The sequence below is a fragment of the Sinocyclocheilus anshuiensis genome, unplaced genomic scaffold (assembly GCF_001515605.1).
Source record: "Sinocyclocheilus anshuiensis isolate Anshui unplaced genomic scaffold, SAMN03320099.WGS_v1.1 scaffold283, whole genome shotgun sequence".
Taxonomy (NCBI): Eukaryota; Metazoa; Chordata; class Actinopteri; order Cypriniformes; family Cyprinidae; genus Sinocyclocheilus; species Sinocyclocheilus anshuiensis.
The window spans coordinates 5,442,428-5,466,233 of NW_015549605.1; the positions used below are offsets into that span (position 1 = coordinate 5,442,428).

Consider the following 23,806-nt stretch of genomic DNA (forward strand, 5'->3'; position numbering starts at 1 on the left):
GCGGTTCTTAATACTGTTCCTCGCGTCCCCCGCTCTGCATCTCTCTCTCTCTCTCTCTCTCTCCCTCTCTCTCTCTCATTCAGATCGTCCGATCAGCTCCAACGAACTGTTCCATTTATACACTTATTTTCACATAGCTATGAGAAGCGTTATACATCGACGTGCGTACGGTTGCTGTGCTGTATTAAAGCTTTAATCAGAATAAAACCATATATTAAAAGCTAACAGAAGCAGTAGCATTTACAAACCACAGCGTATCTTCATCTGCTTTTGATGTCTCTCTCTCTCTCTCTCTCTCTCTCTCTCTCTCTCTCTCCATCGTGCGTGTGTGTGAATACTGTATCCCGTGGCCGTTTTTGAGGGCTAGAGAGGAAAGACCGAGTGTGAGACGTGTTATAACTGTGTCCTCTTTCTGTACTTCTCATGACCTCCTTCTCTCTTGCCCTCGAAATCTCTCTCTCTCTCTCTCTCTCGTTCTCTGTGTCTCTCGTTCCCCCGTGTGTAACAGTGCGGCGTCACTCTCTGCGTCAGTGTGCCATTACGTCAGCCCTGCATCGCGTCACCGCTGAGGTGCAGATGAGCTAACGTTGCTTTTTCTCTCTCCCCCCTTTGTCTCTTCCTCTCCCGCTACCTGTGCGTTTACCTCTGCCTTACGCCCACTTCCTGTCTCTCTCGTCCAGTCTTCGGGCACCAGCGTGACGGTGGACATCGCGGTGATGGGCGAGGCCCACGGACTGATCTCAGATCTGCTGGCTGACCCCTCCCTCCCGCCGAACACCTGCAGCACCCTGAGAAAAAACCCAGTCAACCACCCCTTTAAGTAGCGACACGGATCCATATTGTGACGTACATCCGAGTATAAAGTAAAAGAAAAAAGATAAAGACGGCACTTAGTTCTATGCATCAGTTTTTAATTGGATGTTGCTAAGACTAATCTGATCTATGCAACTGTTGTGGCCTCACCCACTTCTTTTCATTTCCAGCCATTTTTTTAAGTAGGGACAGATTCTTTCTGCCGTATTGTGATGTACATATGAGTTTAATGAATTAATTACATTAAAAAATGTGGGCGGGACTTGGTTCTATGCAGCTGTTGTTGATTGGATGTTGAGATGTGAGAGAAGGCACCAGAGAAAGGAGAGAGGCTGGCCATCCCAAATGTAAGGCCACACCTTCTCAGGTACTGGGATTTGATTGGTAATTGGCCGTTTGCTAAGTCCCACCTTTAAAATACTGTACAACTGAACATTGCAGCTGTTGCAGCTCCGCTCACTTTACGCATTTCCATTCATTTTGTTCATAGAGACTTTTTAAGTAGCAACAGACCCATATTGTGACATACATACGAGTTTAATGTATAAGAAAAAAAAGATAAAGGCGGGACTTAGTTCCATGCATCAGTTGTTAATTGGATGTTGCTAAGCCATGCCTTAAAATGCAAATCTGATCTTTGCAGCTGTTGTGGGCTCACCCACTTTTTTCCCCATTTCCAGTCTTTTTTTTTTTTGAGTAGTGACAGATTCTGTCTCCCATATTGTGATATACATATGAGTTTAATGAATTAACGACATAGAAAAATGTGGGCATGACTTGGTTCTGGGCTGTGATATCCAAAAGCATCGTAAGCTTAAGTACATCGTAGACCCATTGAAACCAATGGAGCTACAATCAATTTAGGCTTACGATGCTTTTGGGAAACGCAGCCCTGGTTAGTTGTTGATTGGATGTTGAGGTGTGAGAGGAAGTGCCAGAGAAAGGAGAGAGGCTGGACATCCCGTAGGTAAGGCCACACCCTCTCAGGTACCGGGATTTGATTGGTAATTGGCCCTTTGCTAAGCTCCACCTTAAAAATATGATTTACCAGTCTTGATTGACAAATAAAAATGTAGGCGAGACTTGGTTTTTGGTTTGATTGATAGTTGGCCCTTTTCCAAGCTCCGCCTTCAAATTACAACTGCAGTTGTGGCCCTGCCCACTTTTTCCAGTTCCAGAATTTTTAAAAGCAGCAAATGTGGGCAGGAATTGGTTCTATGCATCTGTTGTTGATTGGATGTTGAGATATGGGCGTGACACTCACTTAAGCTTGTGTGGGTGGAGTTTAAATGGACTTAACTATTGGAGAACCCTGCATATGTGTGTCGAGAGAAGTGTGTCGTTTTCACCAGAAGATCTGGTTATGACATTTAGATTAAAAGATATGAGGTCAAAACTTTTTTTTTTTAATTACACATTTACAAAGATGAAGTGTTCACAATAAGATCTATAGCATGCATTTTTAAATAATATTTTAAAATAACTAGGAAATATCATATTACAAATACTAATTACAGGTAAGTAGCAAGTAACACATTGAATAAATCATGAAATTCTGAAGTAGAAAGACTCAAATAGTGTTTTCTTGCAAAACATACTCCAATAATCTTTATTTACAACTTTGATAATACATTTTTGCAGTATAGTATCAGACGGGCTTTCACACTTTTATAGTGGAGTTGCATGGAAGTCTGTGTTTGGATAGTTTTATATAGAATTCCATTGAGAAATGATCCAAAAGTACATTAAAACATTTAGTACAGTAGAACAGTAATCTATACATTTAGATAAATCACATATGACATGCCACCATGTACCAACTCCAGCCCATGTATGAATAATATCCAGTCTATTTATGAGTCCATTTCACTGAAAGTCATGCCGTTCATACCTATGGGACGTTCTGTAAAGCTTGTCCTGCAGGGAGCGGAGCTTAGCAACGGGTCAATCAGGCTTTCGTTTGTGAAAATGAATGGTTTTTTACGGGTTAGGGTGTTTTTACATTATTTCTTAGCATTGCTGCAGCAATTCATGAATGGCTCGTGTTATCTTGGTGGAACCGGCGAAGACTTTGAGACAAAAGAAAAAGACTCCATTGTGTTTAATGGTTTACTGCCACGGCCAGTGCTCTGTATTTTTCATCACACACACACACACGCACACACGTTCCTTCCTCATTCACGCCAGCATGGCAGGTCTCTAATGTAGCGGACATGACGCAATGACGCACACACTCACAGAAGCCTTTTAATGTTTCACCAGCACTGCAGTTAAAAATGCATGCCGGCACTTAAAGAGTAGGTGAGGCAAAAGTCACTATCCGTCTCTCCAGCGCTTTTCCCATGCTGCAGTGCTCAGCAAACACCGTTAAGAGATGTTTATTAAAGCCCATTCATTACACCTGGTCCATATGTAGGTCACACCGCACTACGCTCTGATATTGAACAGAATTCAGAGCGCCGGCCTTATTATTTTTCCACAGCGTATATAATGTGATATTTTGGCAGTGTGAAGAAAAACATGAGCGAGTCTGGTTCTTTAAGCAGCATTTTATCTGTTAGAGCTACAGCTGTGTCAATATTGGAATAAAAACGGCATGAAACGCAACTGATGGTGACATGATTTGCGTAGAAGGTCAAATAGTTGTGGCCTGTCTGGGTGTCCAGTTTGGCAGCGGTGCAGGAAACGGGGCTTTTTCACATAAATCCCAAATCACTTTTCCTGTATATTTTAACTCGGCAAAGAAAAACACTTTTCCTAAGGTGTTACATTTCTGCAGCGCTGCTGATCGGACGTCCATTTCTAGAGCCGGTAAACATGCAACACAGTTACCGTAGGTCAGAAACCTTTAACGAATTATACATGCATGAGCTCCCCGCCTTAGAAAGTGCTATTAAGATTTAAAGGCCGATTCCTCCAGTATTTTCCTACGTTAGGATTTCGAGCGAGCGCATACCTTTGTCGCAGACGTTTAAAATGCTAATCTATTCGAGAGCTAATAGGAAAAGAAAGTTGTTGAACTGACCGGTTCACTGCACTCTCAGGCCCTGGACTGTTCCCTGCAGGTTTTGTTAGTTTTTACTAAGGCGTTGTAGTGAAAAATAATTGTGTATCTTGATGTTTTTTAGCCTATTTAAAGATATTGTGTGTTATATAAATGTTAAATGTTACAAATGTTTAGTGTAAGAAGTAAAATAAAGTATAAATCTAATCAAAGCTAAATAAACACAAGGGCATAGCATGTTTTGTAAAATTTGTATAAAAATAAGTAAATAGATAAATAAAAAACAAATAATAAATAAATAATAAAAATATTTTTTACCTACAGTGCATAAGAGTAAAGCATACAGGTGTAACTAAAAAAAGTCACTATATAAACTATATAAACTCACTATATTTTTTCTTTTTTTAAATATTCAACAAAATTGCTAAATATATTTCAGGAGCAATTTCACATCTCTTGAGGGTTGAGCGTTGAGAAGACTGATGCTGTGAGCTGGTGTTGAGGGTGTGATTTGAGCTCCCTGCAGGAGGCTAGTTTGTGCAAAAATGCTTAAGTGGTTGCTGGAAAATTTGCACGTACCGTTTTAATGAAAAGTTGTGAGGTTCTGTGGGTAATGTGGCTTTTTATGTGTCGGTGGCAGAACTGGTATTAGATAATCAATTTAAACTACATGTTTGTGGCATGCATGTAAACAGTGTTGATGCAGATATTTGGCGAATCGTGTGAAACTTATCAAGGGTCATGTCAGAGGTGGGGGCAAGTCACACATGTTCAAGTCTCAAGCAAGTCTCAAGTCACAGTACAAACAAATCAAGCAAGTCAAGTCAAGTTAGTGGCTCACCTCAAGCAAGTCATGTCGAGTCCTGCTAAGGATCAAGTCAAGTCACAGTATCAAACAGGAACAAATATATTTTTGCCACATGACCTTATTAATTTTTCCTCAGAAATTAACTTTCTTAGTTATACATTTTAAATAATAATGTTTTAAATATAACTTTTTACATATAGGCAAAATACTACTTTGTATACCGATAAGTCTGTAATTGAGAAAATATTGATAAAAATACAAGATAAAAATATGTATCTCATATTTATGTTATATTGAGTTTGACTATCCTAGGAGACACATATTTATCAGATGTTTGAAAATGATTTTGCACAAAATATCTCCAGCGAAGACTAGGATTCAGTCTGGGAGCACGCTAAAGAATTTCAGTGTGTAACAAATCATGCTATTCAATTTAAAATAGTATGACTACAAATCACCCCTTATATCATGCTCAGAAATAAAATTGACCCAAAGTTTTCATCGGGTATAGACACCCTATTTGGACCTTTTCTTTCACTTTGCATGATTGCCTACATTGTTCTTGAAAACTATTGTCATGGCTCAAAACAAGAAGCCTATTGCTGTTAATGTTTATGTATCTTCCCCTGTAACTTATCGATTTCTTTGATTTTATCTTAATAAGAACTAAATTGACAGCTGTGCATTTAAGGTCTGCCTAAGCTTTTTGTTTTGTTTCATTTCTGTTTTCTGTTTGTTTCGTTGGAACTTAAAATATTAATTTAAAAAAATGGAATATAGAAATATGAAATAAAAAGATAGGCCTACTCTATGACATTAATGGCGCCAGTAAGTGATGGCAAATCCCTGCTTTATCACAGAAGCGTTCATTGAACTGATTCATTCAAAACAGTTGATTCATTCATGAACAAGCAAGACTGGGCCACTGAATCACTCAAGCGATTCGTTCAAATCCCTGGATTCGTTCAGTATTCAGTGTGTTGCTTAGAGACGAGCGTAACTCTTTAGCTGTGGGCTGAACGGAACTGATGGCAGCCGCGCTTAAAATATTACTAAATATCGTATGTTATAAATATAAAAACTCATACTAGGGCCATTTTGACAACATATCTATGTGTTGCTTAGAGACGAGCGTAACTCTTTAGCTGTGGGCTGAACGGAACTGATGGCAGCCGCGCTTAAAATATTACTAAATATTGTATTAATATAAAATCGTATATGTTATAAATATAAAAACTCATACTAGGGCCATTTTGACAACATATCTTGGATTTTGAGTGCAAGAGAAACATCACTAATCGATAAAAAACTGTGGTTTCCGTGGTACAGTTCCATACATTGATTTACAAAGAGGGATGCTTGACACTAAAGCACTGTTTTGAGAGGCAAACGCCAGCGAATTTAAAGTTTGACGTCGTTAATTACAAACACAAGATTAATCATTTATAATCACTTTAATTTAATGACAGATTTAAGCTGAATTTTAAGACCAATGCTGTCTTCAACTAACGAACAAGCTTACATACCTTTCCTTTTTGAAGTGCTGATGTCCTGGCTTTGTAAATGCATATAGTTTCGAAGTGTTTATCCAAACATCTCGGGAGATTCTCTTGCTCCCTGTTTTTGGTGCGCTGTGTTCCTGTGCTCGTGCAGTGTCATGAACTGCGCAGACTCGGATCACTTCTGCCGCTAGTTCAGTGGCTTGCGTTTTGTTTACCAAATTATGTCCTAATGATTTATAATAATAATTAGAGTTGTTATAAAGTCAAGTCCTGCCGAGTCATGAAGGTCAAGTCACGTCAAGTCTCAAGTCACTGGATCTCAAGTCCAAGTCAAGTCAAGTCATTTTCTTTATTTAGTCAAGCAAGTCACAAGTCCTTAAATTTGCGACTTCTGCCGCTGGTTCAGTGGCTTGCATTTTGTTTACCAAATTATGTCGCAATGATTTATAATAGTAATTAGAGTTGTTATAAAGTCAAGTCCTGCCAAGTCATGAAGGTCAAGTCAAGTCAAGTCTCAAGTCACTGGATCTCAAGTCCAAGTCAAGTCATTTTCTTTATTTAGTCAAGCAAGTCAAAAGTCCTTAAATTTGCGACTCGAGTCAAGTCATGTGACTTGATTCCCCCACCTCTGAAAATCGGTGACCCTTATTTGCTGTTTTCAGAGCCTATAGATGTGATACATAATAAAGACATTTTTGTATGGTTTTCCTAAAATAAACAGGTTATAACAATAAATTCCTCTCCCTATTTACTGAATAGAATGTGAAGAAGCCAAAAGAAAAATCTTTAAAACAATGTAAAGCAATTGTAAAAACTGAAGCATTCTGAACTGCATTCTGAACCGGCCTCTGTTGCATAATATATGTCTACTGTCTACATTTTTTTTCATTGACCAGTCTTTCTTTTCTCTCTCCAGTCTGAAGCTCGAATGTGACAAGCTGGCCAGTGAGAAGTCAGAAATGCAGCGTCATTATATCATGGTAAGTCTGCACAGAACGCACTCTCCTCCAGAAGGACGTGCCTTAGGCTAGATGTGCCGGAACATATTCACATCCGCAAGAAACTAACCTAGCCCTTACCTGTCTGATTCCATTGTGTCTTATTCGCTGTCTGCCTCTGCGCTGTCTTTTCTGCTGCTCTATTACCATTCTGTACCTCCTGTCCACCCAGAGGCATCATGCACCTATTTTTTTGAGGGGACATCAGTGGCGTAGCTGGGCTCACTTGGTACTCTAGTGACTTAAAGGAAGTTATATTTTCTTTACTTACCTGTGTTTATTTATTTACTTAAAATGTGGTGGTCCTTTATATATTTTATTACTATAGTTAGTATATTTGCTTATTTACAAACAACTTCGTGGTTCTTATTATGCCTGTATTTGTTTTTTTTGTTTTTTTTCCAGTTTAGTATTATATTATATTATATTAGGCACTTTCGCACCGCATAGTTCTAGGAACTAGCCAGCAGGGTTGTTTCTAGAAAACCAATTTTTCCCTCGGGCCGTTTTCCTGGTTGCATTCGCACCGGCAGCAGGAACTCTGAAGTGGCCGACAGCGACATCTTTATTCGCGGCATTTACAAACATCAACAACCGATGAATGGAGGATGCCGTGTTCGGAGCTGTTTTTGTTGTGTGTGTGTTGTGCCGTGTAGTAGGTTTCATGATAACGGAGATGGAATGTAAATGCACATTTTACGCAATAGAAAGTGTGTGAAAATCTGACTAAATCTCCTTGTAGTTATCACTGAGAAAAGAACACAACGCTGCAGACAACAGGTAAATGCCGTTATCGGTGTTTTCCATTTGCGACTCGAGTCAGACTCAAGTCAAGTCATGTGACTCGAGTCCCCCACCTCTGGGTCCTACATCCCAAATTTAAAGGTAAAAATTAAGTAATTATGTTTTGCATAAAGAAAACAAGGCCTTTTTTATAGGAGCATTTATTTATTTATTTTTAATGGATTTTTATGATTAATTTTAATAATAATAATAAATTAATAATCTTTTAAACCAGTATAAAGGCATCACAAAACAATACTACCAAGATGTTTAATTGCTTTATTTATTAAATAATATATAATATTTTTTGTTCGTTTGTTTTGCATTCTAGTAAAGACAATACAGTTTTTAAATTGTGATAATTTTGCATTATGCTAAACAATTCGGAAGGGTAAATGTCCTTAATTTTTTAAGAAAATAATTGCATAATGCACCTTAATAATCCTAAAATAGCTTAGTTTTTTTAACTGAATATAATATAATATATAGTCATGTTCTTGATCGTTCTTGACAATTATTTATTTGAATGTTGATGGACAATTAAGCACATTAATGCAGTAAAAGTAATTAATGTTTTTAAATTAATAATAATCCTAACAATAAATAATTTAAAAAAATACTTAAAACGGCACAAAAATGCTACAAAAGATGTATAATTGCTTTATCATTTAAATAATATATTTTATTTTTTTTTTTACTTTTTTGCACACCACTTGAGACCATACAGTTTTTAAATTGTGATCATTTTTACTGTAGTAAAGAATTTGGGGCTTAGAAAATGATAGCATAATGCACCTTAATAATCCTAAAAAAGCTTAATTTTTATTTTTTAATTGTTAGATTCCCTCATATTGGTTAGTTCAGACTGTGATAGGGAACAAAGCTCCCAGCTGTCACACCGGCTGGAGAAGCTGGTTCAACTGGACACCGCAGAACCCTGATCAGACGAGACTTGGCTCGCAGACGCCTGAGCGCTGAACATCTGCAACCCTGACAGTCTGTCTGCGCCACGGCACGTCCCGAGCAGCTTCCCAGACATGAGGCCTGCTACATCCACTCAAACATCTTCCTCCCAACTCCAGCTGACAGCCGCTCTGGCTGAATTAATATCAGACGCAGATGTTTTCATGTTTGTGGCTGTAGATTGTTGCATGAGAATTTCCCGGAGTTAAAAATACACATGCGATTTGTGACTTCTGACCCCGGCGCTCACCGCACATGTCTGTAATGGGACGGCACTGGTCTCTCAGAATGCCCAGGGCATGCACTCAGGGCGGTTGGGAGATTAGGGTCGGGGGCGCGCGGATGTGCCCTCTGCTTCTCTACGTGGGCCGGAGCCCTGCTCTGCATCTAAAATATTCATGCTGCTGTCAGGAGTTTCTTCCCTGCCCTAACTCTCAGGGTAATGCAGTTCTCAAAGTTGTTTTTGTGATTTCTATTAAATTAAAAAAATATTTCTATATAACTTTGTTCATTCATTTTATTAATTAATTTAATAATGTAACAAATTTAGCATTTATATATATATATATATATATATATATAGTTTTTATTAATATTTTGAATGTTTATTTCTATATTTTAATTATATTTATTTATATTATTTTTAAATATTTATAATTTATATTTACTTTTAATTTTAGTTAAAGTTTTAGTTGTTATAGTGTGTTTTGTTTTTATTTTAAATATGCCTATATAGGTTTTATTAATTTTTATGTAGGTTTCAAAGCTCTGTGCATTTCTTTTGTCTGAGGGTGAGTAAATGACACCAGAATGTTTTTTTTTTTTTTTTTTTGAAAACAGGGGCAAGATTAAGTTAGTCTCATTTTTGAGCCAGCTGTATACTTTTTCCAAGAGTTAGCCTGATTGATTGATTGATTGTACTGTGTGGATGTGCTTCAGCTTGTACTGTATGTGTCACCTCAGTTGGACGCAAGGTCGGGTAGGGATAATTTGATTAAAGTCTTAGTGGGAGAGATGAGGGAAGTGTCCGCGCTGGAGAGGGAAGGGTGAGAAAATACAACCTCGGGGCAATAGAAAATGAAAGGAATGGGGAAAATCGATGAACAAAACCCTGAACGGCACTATGGATGTAACCCAACCTGACCAATAATTGGTGATGTGACTTTTGACAAGCTTCAAAACTGACCTTAGTGGAGAATTTGTGACTGTAAGTGTTTTGCTCCACTGTCAACATTGTTTTAGTCTAAACTTGATGTGTGTTCTCTTTAAATAACAGTGTTTGAGGCGGAGTTTGCCTCCAGGGCTTTTGAGACGCATTTCTTCCACGTGGACCACCACCACCTCAGCCACGGGCCTGCCCACCCTCGAACCCGGGCCAGTCAGACGGGACCGCAGTGCCAGCATCAAAGCACCTCACGATGGCCCTTCCAGCAGGTAATAAACACCCTGTTCTTATCCAGAACAATCTGTGTTTACATTTAGTCACTTAGTTCATCAAACTATCTTACAAATGAACATGACTTAAAGGAATAGTTCGCCCAAAAATGCAAATTTGCTGAAATGCTCTCACCCTCAGGCCATCAAAGATGTAGATGAGTTTGTTTCTTCATCAGATTTGGAGAAATGTAACATTCCATCACTTGTTCACCAATGGGTCCACTGCAGTGAATGGGTGCCGTCAGAATGAGAGTCCAAACATCTTTGAAATATATTAAATGTGCCATTAAACCAGATGTGTTATTCAGATGACAAACATGCTGAAACGTTCTCAGCAAAATTCTTTCCAAACTATTGTTTCTCCATGACGCTAGTTGACCTGCAAGAGAAAACTGACTGACAGTTGCTTTGGTTTCTGTTCTACTGTAATCTGCATTGCATTACTTTGAATTCAAAGGGATAATCCACACAAAATTTAAAATATTGATAATTTACTGTTATTTTAGCATAATTGGGATGCTATTATTATTATTATTATTATTATTACTATTACTGATATTATTTTTACAGTTTAAATAATTTTTTATATTTTATTTTTTGACAATTTGTAATATTTTATATTTATTTTTATGTCTATATGTTCATTAAGGTGTTTTTAACTTCAAACTGTTGCTTCTGACTAAAATATGAGTCCATAATCCATAATATTGCTTTCTTCATTGGAAAAGTCGTCTCATCTGAATCAGGAGAGAAATCTGCACAGATCAAGAGCTGTTTGCAAGCAAAACAGTCCAAACCAGCTCTATATAAATATGTGGCTGGATTTTGATGTGAGAGACAACAGGGGATGGACTTTTTCACTGGAGGAAGTGGTATTTGTTTCTTACAAACACACAGCTTTTTGCTTCTCAAGATGTCAATTGCTGGACTGGAGTGGTGTGGATTATTGTGATGTTTTTATCAGCTGTTTAGACTCTGATTCTGACAGCACCCATTCACTGCAGAGGATTGATACAGTGATATCATCAAGCTTTATGTGTTTCTTCATACTTTTGGTGACCAGCCCAGAATCTTTTCACCATCTTCCTTCATTTTTGTTCAGTGTCTTTGGTGTTTTCGTTTTTTTAGTGCATACACTATATATGTATATGAAGACAGGTGTCCTAGCAGAGAAATGCTTTACAAACACAAAAGCGTCCATTTGCTTCATTGTGAAGCATTTTATGTATTGTTTTATTATGTCAAACGTAACAAACAGCCTTTTTCATGAAATGTTTTGTTTGTACGCTTGTGCAGTCTAAATTGATTTGATATTTAGTAATCTAATGCAATGACATTTGCACGTTTGTCCAAATACTTCCCGGCTCGCCGTATGAAGTGTTTTGAAGCAACAATACATACGTTCGGAAAATATGAGTCCACGGAGAGTTTCTCAGGATTTACCTGACAGCACTTTTATCCGTTTGCCCTCATTTAGTTTTGTTTGTCATCATTGTCTCGTCAGTTAGTGTTTCGCACAGCTGTTGCGGATCGCTGTCAAGCACTTGAACTTTCCAGAGCTCCTCCACGCCATCTTACTCACTCCATCCCAATGTATGATTCAAATTTTATAATGTCCGTCTTTGGGCATTTCTCCACCTTTATATCTCTTATTTCAGCTCGAGTTATACAGACCAGCTAAAGTTCAGCCCATTAATACTGATATCCAGATAGCCATCTGCACTGTGTAGACAGAGAGTTTAAAGAGGCTTCCTGGAGACTCGAGAGCCCGACTTGTGTTTACATTTGGGCCCTGTCGAAATAAAAGCCCCGGTGAAAACTGGAGGGTCACAGGGTTGCCTGCATTACCATGTTGAGGCTGGTTTTAAAGTGGCGGGTCTCCTGCGCAGCGTCTTAATGGATATCTGAAGAGTGTTCCCACAGCAGGAGGCCTGTTCCGCTCCCTTTCTTTTTTAAAGTTGGCAGAAAAATTCAAGTTTAAATTCCTCTCCAAAAATAAGCCACTTGGACTGTTTTAACCACAGAAAAAGAGCATTGTGAACTTTCTCATTTACAAGTTCGCCTCTTGAGAGGAAAAAGGTTATGCCGTGTTGAGTTAAAGTGAAGTGTCTTCATCGAGGACACAATGATAGTGGGATAAATAAACACTGGAGCAGGGTTGTTATTGCTAACTGAAAATAAAACAAAAATAAATAAATAATTTAAAAAATAATTACTTAAACTGAAATTAAACTGAAAAATACAAGTTAAGTTGAAGTACTAAAAGTAAAACGTAACACTAAAACTTGGATAAACCTATATAGAAATAAAAAAAAATGATAGTAAAAACACAACAAAATTACTAAAAATAACATTAAAATGAAAAAAAAATAAAACAAATTAAATGAAATGTGTGTGAATACACACACACACATATATATATATATATATTTGTGTGTGTGTGTGTGTTTTCCTCTTGAAGTACTAAAATAATTATAAATAAAAAAGACAAACACACAACGAAATTATAATAACAAAATAACACATTCAAATAAAAAAAAATGTTTAAATGAAATGTAGATCAAAATATGAAAAAAGAATGCACACACACACACACACACACACACACATATATATATATATATATATATATATATACAGGTGCATCTAAGAAAAATTAGAATATCGTGAAAAAGTTTTTTTTTTTTTTCACTGGTTGAAGAGAATCATTGACACCCTCCACAAAGAGGTTAATTCACAGAAGCTCATTACTTGAAAGGGGTGGCTGTTCACAGAGTGCTGTATCAAACATAGTAAATGCAAAGTTGACGAGAAGGAAGAAATTGGGTAGGAAAAGGTGCACAAGCAACAGGGATGACCGGTGCCGTGACGTCTGCGTGTTGTTCCATTGTGTTTTATCAAGTCCAAAGTCAATGCTACCAGGAGATTTTGTAGCACTTTATGCTTTCATCTGCTGACAAGCTTTATGGAGATGCTGATTTCCTTTTCCAGCAGGACTTAGCACCTGCCCACAGTGCCAAAACCACTTCCAAGTGCTTTGCTGACCATGATATTACTGTACTTGATTGGTCAGGCCAACATGCCTGACCTGAAGCCCATATGGAATCTATGGGATATTTTCAAGAGAAAGATGAGAAACAGTGGATCCGAGCTGAAGCTTATATATATATATATATATATAAAACCATGTGTTTTCCTCTTGAAGCACTAAAATGACTAAAACTAAACACTAAACAAAATAAAATCCATGTAGACATTAAGAAATTAAACATTTTAACAGCTTGAAGCATAAAATAATAATCATGTATTTTCATCTTTAAGTGCTAAAATAACTATAAATAAACTAAAACTAAACATTAAAACAAAACTTGATAAACTATAGTATAGTATAGTATATAGACATATAAAAAAAACTAAAACACAGCAAAATGACTAAAAAGAAAAAAGAAAACAAAAATTAAAAAATAAATTTAAATCTAATGGAAAATATTAACTATATATCTAATTCTAATTCAAAATATTAGCTATATATACACTATATATTACCTCAGCACGGCAACACATATAACTATATAAATATGCTAAAATACTGAAGTCTAAACAACAAAACCAACATCTCTTTGGCAAAAAAAAACAACATTAATATCTAAATCATGCGTTTTCTCCTCTTTTGCAGTTTGGTGAACAGTGATTCATGGAACAACTCTGTTATGCTTAGCCTTTCCAAGAGCAGGTCCATGTCCGCTTCATACGCTGCCTCCTCCACCACCAACCACATCTATAGCAAGAGCCGAAGAGGTACAGCGCTGTGTGTGTGTGGAGGGAAAGGAGATAAATGGGCTCTGACAGTGCCAGTGTGATTCCTCTGCTCTCTGACAGGTTACCCTTCTTCCAACATCTCACCTCTGGCTTCGCCCTGCCACTCCCCTCCAGTCCAGGGCACTCCGCTCACCAGCCCCACCAACAAAAGTCCTTCAGTGGAGCTGCCTGACGCTGAGCTTCCACCACCACAGAGCCCCCACAAAGCCTTAACCCACAGTCAGAGCTCCCCCAGCTCCAGCACCTCACAATGGGTGCCACCTCCACTTTGTAGCAGGTAAAACTCCACCATTCTGCTCAGCTTCACACGTGTGCACTGATTTTTTAGGGAAATTCATTCAGTTTTAAGCAGAGCTTGAGAGTACTGCAGTTGTATTGGCATCCGAAAGCACTGTTAAATTATCCAAAAATATTTAATAGTGCTGAGCAACTATTAATCGCGATTAATCGCATCCAAAATAAAACTTTTTGTGTACATATTATATGTGTGTGTGCTGTGTATATTTATTATTTATATATAAAGAAACACACATACAATATATATTAAGAAAATATTTACATGTATATATTTATATTCATATCATTTATATATATAAATATATTTAATATATAAACATAACATATTTTTCTTAAATATGTACATGCATGTGTGTGTATTTATATATACATAATAAATATACACAGTACATAAGAATATTACGTACACAAAAACTTTTATTTTGGATGTGATTAATCGTGATTAATCGTTGCCCAGCACTAATATTTAAAAAATTAACATGCAGGTGTTGCGCCCACAGAACTTTTACTCTGTCATTTTATGCTTGCATATTAATCATCTGCTTCTTATGATTTAAATAGTTATTTCATATCCATTTTTCCTGTAATTTATTATGTAATTTTTATTATATCTTCCAAAATATTGGATCATCCACAGAACTCTATAATCTATAATTTCATATTTGCACATTCATTTAATTTTCATACTTTAAATATTCATTTTCATATCTGTGTTTGTTAAAAACACTCATGGCAATATATTTCAAATGAATTTTATTATAATATTCAAAATATTTAATAAACATGCAGGTGTAGCGTCCACAGAACTTAAATCTGTAATTTCATATTTGTTTATTAAGAAGTTAATTCTCATATTAGAAATATTCATTTCCATATCTATTTTTGTTAAAAACTCTCTTGGCAATTTAGTTTAAATGAACTTTTGTTATATAATCCAAGATATTTAATAGACCTGCAGGTGTAGCACCCACAAAACTATAATTTCATATTTGCATGTAAATTATTACATTTTCATACTTGAAATATTAATTTTCATATCTCTGTTTATTTAAAAAAAATCTTGTGGTTTTTCAAAAATATTTTATTACATTACTCAAAATATTTAATAAACAAACATACAGGTGTAGCACCCACAAAACTATAATTTAACATTTGCATATAAATAATTTAATTCTCATACTTGAAATATTAATTTTCATATCTGTTTCTTTTTTTTAAATCTTGCTGCAGTTTAAAAAAAAACAATATTTTTATTACATTACCCAAAATATTTAATAAACAAACATGAAGGTGTAGCACCCACAAAACTATAATTAATAATTTCTTAATTTCTTAATGTAATTCACATATTTTAGATATTAATTTTCATATCTATTTTTGTTTAAATCTGCATATAAATAATTTAATTCTCATAATTGAAATAGTCATATCTATTAGATATATCTATCAAAAAACTCCTGCATCAGTTTATTTAAAATAAACTTTTTTATTTTTATACTATCCAAAATATTTAATAAACAAACATGCAGGTGTAACACCCACAAAACTCAAATTAATAATTTCTTATTTTCTTAATGTAATTCACATATTTTAGATATTAATTTTCATATCTATTTTTGTTTAAATCTCTTACAGCAATTTTTATACTTGATATCATATCTGTTTTTAATAACAACTCTTGCTTTAATTTAATTCAGAACTGCTGTTATACTCGTCTAGTTATAGTCACTTCATTTATCTTTAAATATGTGCAACTGTCATGTCATGTCGTTTTACAGCAGAGAACACACCACACCAGTTGTAAAGCCCAGCCTTTGATTAAAGAGTTACCCAAACAATATAATCGACCGCTGTTGCATAAGTCATCCTTAATGTACCAGGAAATGTGTCGATTTTTTTCACTTAACAAGTCTTTTTGAGGAATTTAGCTTGTTTGGATTCCATGCAGGACTACTAATGAGTAATTTTAAGAGCGGACAGCGAGTTCATATTAATTTTGTGCCTAATTTATCGCTCTGGTCGCTGTTTCCAAAGATCTGAGCGTATCCTGTGGCCCTGCATGTAGTACAAGAGCGGACTGCAGCTTCAGGCCGTTATGTGGTTACTGGACAACCACTGATCATTAACTGTGAAAAATACCCAACATTGTGTCTAAATATCAACAGATGGACGTACACGGTCAGATCTGCCATCCCTCTCTCTCTCTCTCTCTCTCTCTCTCTCTCTCTCTCTATCGGTTTTACTCACAGTGATCACTAATGTCCTGGCGATGGGACAAGGTCACCTTTCCCTTGGCCCGTAATGAACGCTGGGCACAGAGGAACAGCTTGATTAGGTTCTGTCTGGCCCGCAATTTCAGAGAGCTCAACTAAACAACAGCGACACACACACACAGCACACATCAGCAGGGGTTAGTCACCCAGAGAGGACGCCTCTCAATTTCAATGCAAAATATTAAAATATGCAATCATGAAATGCATACAGTATGCACGCATCAGCCGTTTCCTGGCTTTCCTAACTCATAAAGCATAAAAACATGAAGCATAATGAACAGATTCCAGTGCCTGCGATGATGGATAGTGGCTTTTTCTTGTTCTTAAAGGAGTGTTCCTAAAGTCAACATGAAATGGCATTCGCAACACATTTTTCTGTCATTATGTGGCTTATTTCTGAGTGAAGCAGGATATTCTGTGAGGGGGAAAAAAGTAGTATGTGAGTTGATTTTAATCATTGGGAATTGATTCAATTAAATTAAAAAACAAAACTTTAATAAAATATTAAATATTGTTATATATTATATTATATTATATTATATTATATTATTAATTGTTGTTGTTGTTGTTGTTAAAATGCAACCCAAAAAACGAATAAAGGCCAAGAAAACATTTAATAAAACATTACATAAATAAGAATGTGAAAATTATTCAATTTTATTTATTTGTTTGTTTGTTTATTTTAATTGATTTGGAATAAATCGTGACAAATCATGCACTGTAAGACCAGGAACATGTACTGAAAAAGTAAATTGTTGTTGTTGTTGTTGTTGTTGTTAAAATGCAACACAAAAGCAAAACAACATCAAAAACCGTATAAAATAAATAAATAAATAAATAATGGATTATGCAATATAATTAAATATATGCAAATTGATATATTTGATATATTTTAATTTACTGTTTTATTCATTGTGAATTTATTTGGAATAACATTAACTGATAAATCATCCACAATAAAACCAGTTTTTCTTGTTGTTGTTGTTAAACTGCAACACAAAAGTAAATAAATGCAAAAAAACAACCTTTAATAAAACAAGAAGGAAAGAAAGAAAGAAGGACTTGATTCTCTTGTGAAAATGATGAAATTTGATGAGCTTTTGGAATGTTTATTTTCCTGTGTTTCTGTATGATTATTGTGTGTGCTGTAGCTGTGGAAGACCGAACAGTAAACTGAGACACGGGGACGGATCCATAGACGCAGGAGACCGAACCCAACAGCCAGGTACCGCCGCTGAATTAGCATTTAGATGCATTTCACTTACGATCCATTTTGCTGTTGTGATCTGCGATATTACAGCTGGATCCTGGATTGAATCTGAATTCATATGTAATTGGTGTCTTTACGAGTCTTTCAGAGCTGTCGGTCTGCTCCAACGTGAAATATGACGAGAGGTGTGATCAGGTTTTTCAATAACCTTGCAGACGAGCCGCTGATAATGTCGTCAGACTATGACAGCACCTATGAGACCAACCACAGTGACAGCAGCAACTTTGCACAGAACGAAGACAGAGAAGGTCACAGGAAAGCCTGCGGGACGTTCCCACTGACCGCTCTCATCCCACCGGAGGTACAGTAAACACCACAAATTGATTTTTTATCACTGCAATTTAGTTCAGGCAGGTAGATTTTTATTCTGTTCAGTGTTGCATGGCTACAAGCAGTAAAAATACACAGTATGAAGAGTTGCATAAAATATGCAGTATGCATATAATATGCATAAAACGTATAATGCACAAAAATACTGCAATAGCATAGTAAATAAATAAGAGTTAATGTGCAATTCTCAGGGTATATTTCATCCAGTTAAATAAACTGTCATCAAATTGTCATCAAAACTAAACACTGTAAAATAATATAAAATAATTGTTCGTTAAAATTTTGCAACTTTCTTTTAATTTTTTTACATTTTTTAATTTAATTTTTTTTGTATATGCTTTAGTATATTGGCCTCCCTGCTAGAAATTGCTGTCAACATTTTTTGTATTTTTATGTTTTTTTTTTTTTTTTTATGAAATGATAATGATTAAACAATACATTTTATTAAACTATAAAATTGAGTAACAGTGGATAGTGAATTTTTATATATATATTTTTTTTTATTTAAATCTTTTTATGCTTAAATACTTTTTATGCATTGTTTTTATGTAATTTTGAGGCCAGGATTATTAAATGTTAATGATTAAATGTATTTTATTAAACAATAAAAGTACATAGAACATATTTTCTATTTTTTTATTATATTTGTTATATATTATATTTAATTTTAATTATATTTTATATTTGTTTATTATATAATTACATTTTTTAGTAAAGTTTATTGAATAAACGTGTAAAAAGATTATTATTTAAATTTAGCAACTTTGTGTACTTTTTATTTGTTAAATATAAGTTGTATAAATGTATAATAATGATGCTGAAAATTCATTTGATCACAGAAATAAATTACATTTGACTATTTATTCAAATATAAAACAGTTCTTTGATTGTTATTATATCAGCCAGACTATTAGATATTATTAGATATCATTATGTTTTGCATTATTATGTTTTTGTTTTTTTTACTTTTTATGCATTTGTATGTCTAAATGTTGAGGCCTGGATAATTAAATGGCTGAAATTTGACCATTATGATTAAATAATACATTTTGTTAAATAATAAAAATGATTGTCAGTGTACAGTGCATATTTTTTATTGTTATATGTTGTATTTTCATCTCATTTTTCTGGTGAGTGTTAGAGGACCTACAAGCAGTAAAAATACACAGTATAAAGTGTTGCATAAAATATGCAGTATATGCATGCAATCTGCAGAAAATATAATGCACAAAAATACGGCAATAGCTTTGTTACGTGCAATTCTCAGGGTTGTTTGTTCCAGTAAAGCTAAACTGGCATCAAATAGTCATCAAAACTAATCACTGAGCATTTGATTTGTTTTCGCTGTGGTTTGATGCCAGACTCTTTTTGTGTTATATGCTGTTTTAACTGCTGTCTGTAGTAGTTTCATATGTGCCACTTGATTTTGTAGTAATTCCAGTTATGTCTAGTGGGTTTTTTGGTGTAAGGTGGCACCGTCTGTGATCTGAAATCATTTCCTCCGCAGGATAAGCCCATCTTGGCCCCGGAGCCGCTGGTGATGGAGGGCCTGGAGCCCCTCATGAGTCAGATCAACAACTGGAACTTCCCCATCTTCAGTCTGGTGGAGAAAACCAACGGCAGATGCGGCTGCATCCTCAGCCAGGTGACACACTGACATCTAGTGGAGATCAAGAGTACACACACACTGATCAACAAATCAAACTTCTCTCAACAACACATGTACGATCTGACACCAGTGAGGCCAGGGTGATTACATTTGACCATTATGATTAAATAATAAAAATGAGTCTCAGTGGAAAGTGTATGTTTATTTATTTGTTATTTTTTTTACTTGAGGCCAAGATGATTAAATGACAATGATTAAATATCACATTTTATTAAACAATAACACGGTGTCAGTACATTGAGCACATTTTCTATTTTTACAATTATATGTTTAATATATTTTATTATATAAACTTTTTAGTAAATATTATTGAATAAACAAACTTAAAAGAATTGTCCAATAATTCATTTTCTAATGTTTTATTTTATTTTTTTATTTTTTTGCATTATATGTTTGTATGTTTGAATATGTTTTATTTCATAGAAAAAATTAGTGTCATTGGATAGTACATGTTTATTAAATTTATTAAAACTTTTTGGTACTTTTTGTGCATTGTTTTTATGTCTAAATGTTAAGGCCAGGAAGATTGAATGATAATGATTAAACAATACATTTTATTAAACAATAAATAAAGTGCTAGTGCATAGAGCACCTTTTTTTGTTTTGTATTTATATTTTTATTATATTAAATGTTTAGTAAATATTATTGAATACACACGTGTAAAATAGTTGTTCATTAGTGCATGTTTTCTATTTTGTAGTATATTTTTTAATTCATTTTATTTTATATTACATTTTATTAAATAATAAAAATGAGTTTCATTGGATAGTGTGCATTCTCAATAGTTGAAAATTTTGCATAACATAACAAAAATCGTTAAATATGCAAACATGACAAACACAATGAATATTTGAACATAAGAATAAGTATTTGCATGTATATAAAAACCATGTGTCCATTTGAGAAACCGTAGCATTACGGTTTTGTTTAATTTCTAGCATGGTTGAGAGGTTTAACTCTTTTCTCTGTGGGTTAGGTGTCTTACCGGTTGTTTGCGGATACGGGACTCTTCGAGACGTTCAGGATTCCGGTGAGGGAGTTCATGAACTATTTCCACGCTCTGGAGAACGGATACAGGGACATCCCATGTGAGTCCTCGTGCTGCAGGAGACATGTGTACAGAAATATGTTAACAGTGAAATAACTGATGATGTACAACAGATGCTGTGCGCAGGCAGCTTCACCTCCAGAGGAATAAATTGCCCTAAATCATCACTTCTGCTTCTTTGTGGTGTGTTGTATCTCCCTCTAGTGGTAGTTTACCGTATTAAATCTCGTCTTCCTCCACAGATCACAACAGGATTCATGCCACAGACGTCCTCCATGCGGTTTGGTACCTCACGACCCAGCCTGTGCCTGGTTTACCTACACTGACATCACTGAGTGACTCGGGTAAGAATCACACTTCATCACTGTCTGGATACGTTACAATAGAAATCACTTCATGCCTGTAATTCTAAAGTATAGATTTAGTTTGATTACTACTTTTTATATAGACTAGATAAGTGTATTTTATATGTTTATATGTTCTCTGTTTATATATGTAACACTATGGTCCTGTGAGGCATCAGTGTTATTTCAGTATCATTGAGATGTTATTATAGTTTTTATTCATATTTAAATCAGTTTGTATATTTATGTTGTCATTTCAATTTTATGTAAAGTTTAAGTAATTTTGTGTTTTTGTCTTTTATTTTAATTTTAGATATTTTACTATAAGTTGAGAAGTGCTGCCTTGCCAACTAGATGAAATAAAAAGCTTTTTATATATTTGTTTTTGTAATTTGTTTGTAGTTTTTGTCGAATTACTAAAACAATTTTAAATGAATAACAATAATATAACTATTTATGATGAATACCTATTATAAAGTGTGAACTAATCTGCAGTTTTCTTTTCATATGCATATATCAGTGCTCATTTATATGTACACTGCAAATTTTTATTTATTTATTTATTGATTGATTGATTTTTTAAAGTTTTTTGAAGTAAATAAAGATTATTGGAATACAATTAAAAAGAAATACCATTTCAGTCTTTCTACTTCAAAATTTAACATTTAATTCAATATGTTACTTGCCATTTCTTTGTCATTATTCAGTAAAGTAGATCATATGGCAAATTTATTTCAGTATTTAATTGTAAGAGAGATGATTATGAAAACTAAATTATGAGTGGTTTACATTAAAAACATTGGCATAGAAACAATTTTCACTCAGATAAATTTTACAAACAATTACATTAAATTAAATGTGAACTGAAATAGCATTTTATTGTAAAACATACTCAATTTGAAATCAATTCTTACAGTGTAGGTTCAAACAAACAAAATAAACAAAACAAAAAAAAGATAAACAAAATATAATGCTGCATCAGTGTTTGAAGGCATATAAAGATTGTTAATGGCTCTGTCTGTGTTTAGACTCTGACGGTGGACTCGCTCTCGGCCACACAAGGTACCTGATGTCCAGGACGTATCCTGCAGAGGAGGAGGGTCACGGCTGTCTGTCGGGCCTCATCCCCGCTCTGGAGCTGATGGCGCTCTACGTAGCAGCCGCCATGCATGACTACGACCATCCCGGCAGGACCAACGCCTTCCTGGTGGCCACCAGCGCTCCTCAGGTGACACATCACAGCCGTTCTGCTTTCAGTCCAGGCCATGGTTTTCCCTTGAAGTGTTTACAAGGAGCACTGATTTCCTCGTATTGTAATATTAAGCACACCTCACGCGTTCTTAGGAATCATAGAGGTACTTATACTAATTCAGAGGTAGAATAAATTACTAAAGTACCTTCTATAATAATTAACAATAATGTATGTGATTTAATCAAATCAAGAAACGAAGAAGACTGGTGTTTGCCTTATATTTAAAAATACTGTGAAGTATAGAAGCTTTTACAAATTTGACAGGTGTAATGAACTACTATGTGTATACTTATACATAATAATTCATTACATTTATACATATATGTATATGCACATGCTGCATTTATTTGATCAAAAATAAATTTAAAAACAGTAAAACTGTGAAATATTATTACAGTTTGAAATAACTATTTTCTATTTGAATGTATATTAAAATGTAATTTATTCCTGTGATCAAAGCTGAATTTTCAGCATCATTACTCCAGTCTTCAGTGTCACATTATCCTGAATCAGAAATCATTCTAATATGCTAATTTGCTGCTCAGTTATTATTGGTCATCAGTTATTATTGCTGCTTAATATTTTGTGGAATTTGTTTTTTATTTTTCTGAATTCTTTGATGAATAGAACATTCATAAGAACAGCATTTATTTGAAATAGAATCCTTTGTAACATTATAAATGTTTTTACTGTCACTTTTGATTAATTTAATGCATCCTTGCTGAATAAAAGCATTTTGTTTTTTAATACACACCCCAAACATTTCAATAGTAATATATCATTGTTTCTGTATAAATATAGTAAAGTGTTTTTAAAATTGATAATAATCAGTAATGTTTCTTTAACAGCATATTAATCAGCATATTAGAGTGATTTCTGAAGGATCATGTTGTGACACTAAAGACTGGAATAATGATACTGAAAATTCATTTGATCACAGAAATAAATTGCATTTTACTATATATTCAAATATAAAACAGTTATTTGAAATTGTAATAATATTTCATAATATTACTGTTTTTGCTGTATTTTGATCAAATAAATGAAGACTTGGTGAGCAGTAGAGTGGTCTTTAAAAACATCAAAAATTCTTAATTATTCCACACTTAGAATAATTATAGTAATTATACAAACCAGTAGAATATGTTTGTATGTGTGTGTATATATATATATATATATATATATATATATATAC

At 34.6% G+C, this 23,806-nt stretch overlaps 1 protein-coding gene across 3 annotated transcripts in view; it reads left to right on the forward strand.

The window, feature by feature from the left end:
- Positions 1-23,806, forward strand: part of LOC107658951 (cGMP-inhibited 3',5'-cyclic phosphodiesterase A) — a 97,478-nt gene that overhangs the window by 65,114 nt on the left and 8,558 nt on the right. For 2 of the 3 annotated variants that reach the window (XM_016447686.1, XM_016447687.1), the window contains 9 exons: positions 10,148-10,305; positions 13,985-14,106; positions 14,188-14,404; positions 17,849-17,922; positions 18,123-18,268; positions 19,805-19,942; positions 20,944-21,055; positions 21,258-21,359; positions 22,388-22,587. In XM_016447686.1, the coding sequence (XP_016303172.1) occupies positions 10,148-10,305; positions 13,985-14,106; positions 14,188-14,404; positions 17,849-17,922; positions 18,123-18,268; positions 19,805-19,942; positions 20,944-21,055; positions 21,258-21,359; positions 22,388-22,587 (1,269 nt within the window). The remainder of the gene's footprint in view (positions 1-10,147; positions 10,306-13,984; positions 14,107-14,187; positions 14,405-17,848; positions 17,923-18,122; positions 18,269-19,804; positions 19,943-20,943; positions 21,056-21,257; positions 21,360-22,387; positions 22,588-23,806) is intronic. The other variant, XM_016447688.1, reaches the window with a different exon arrangement.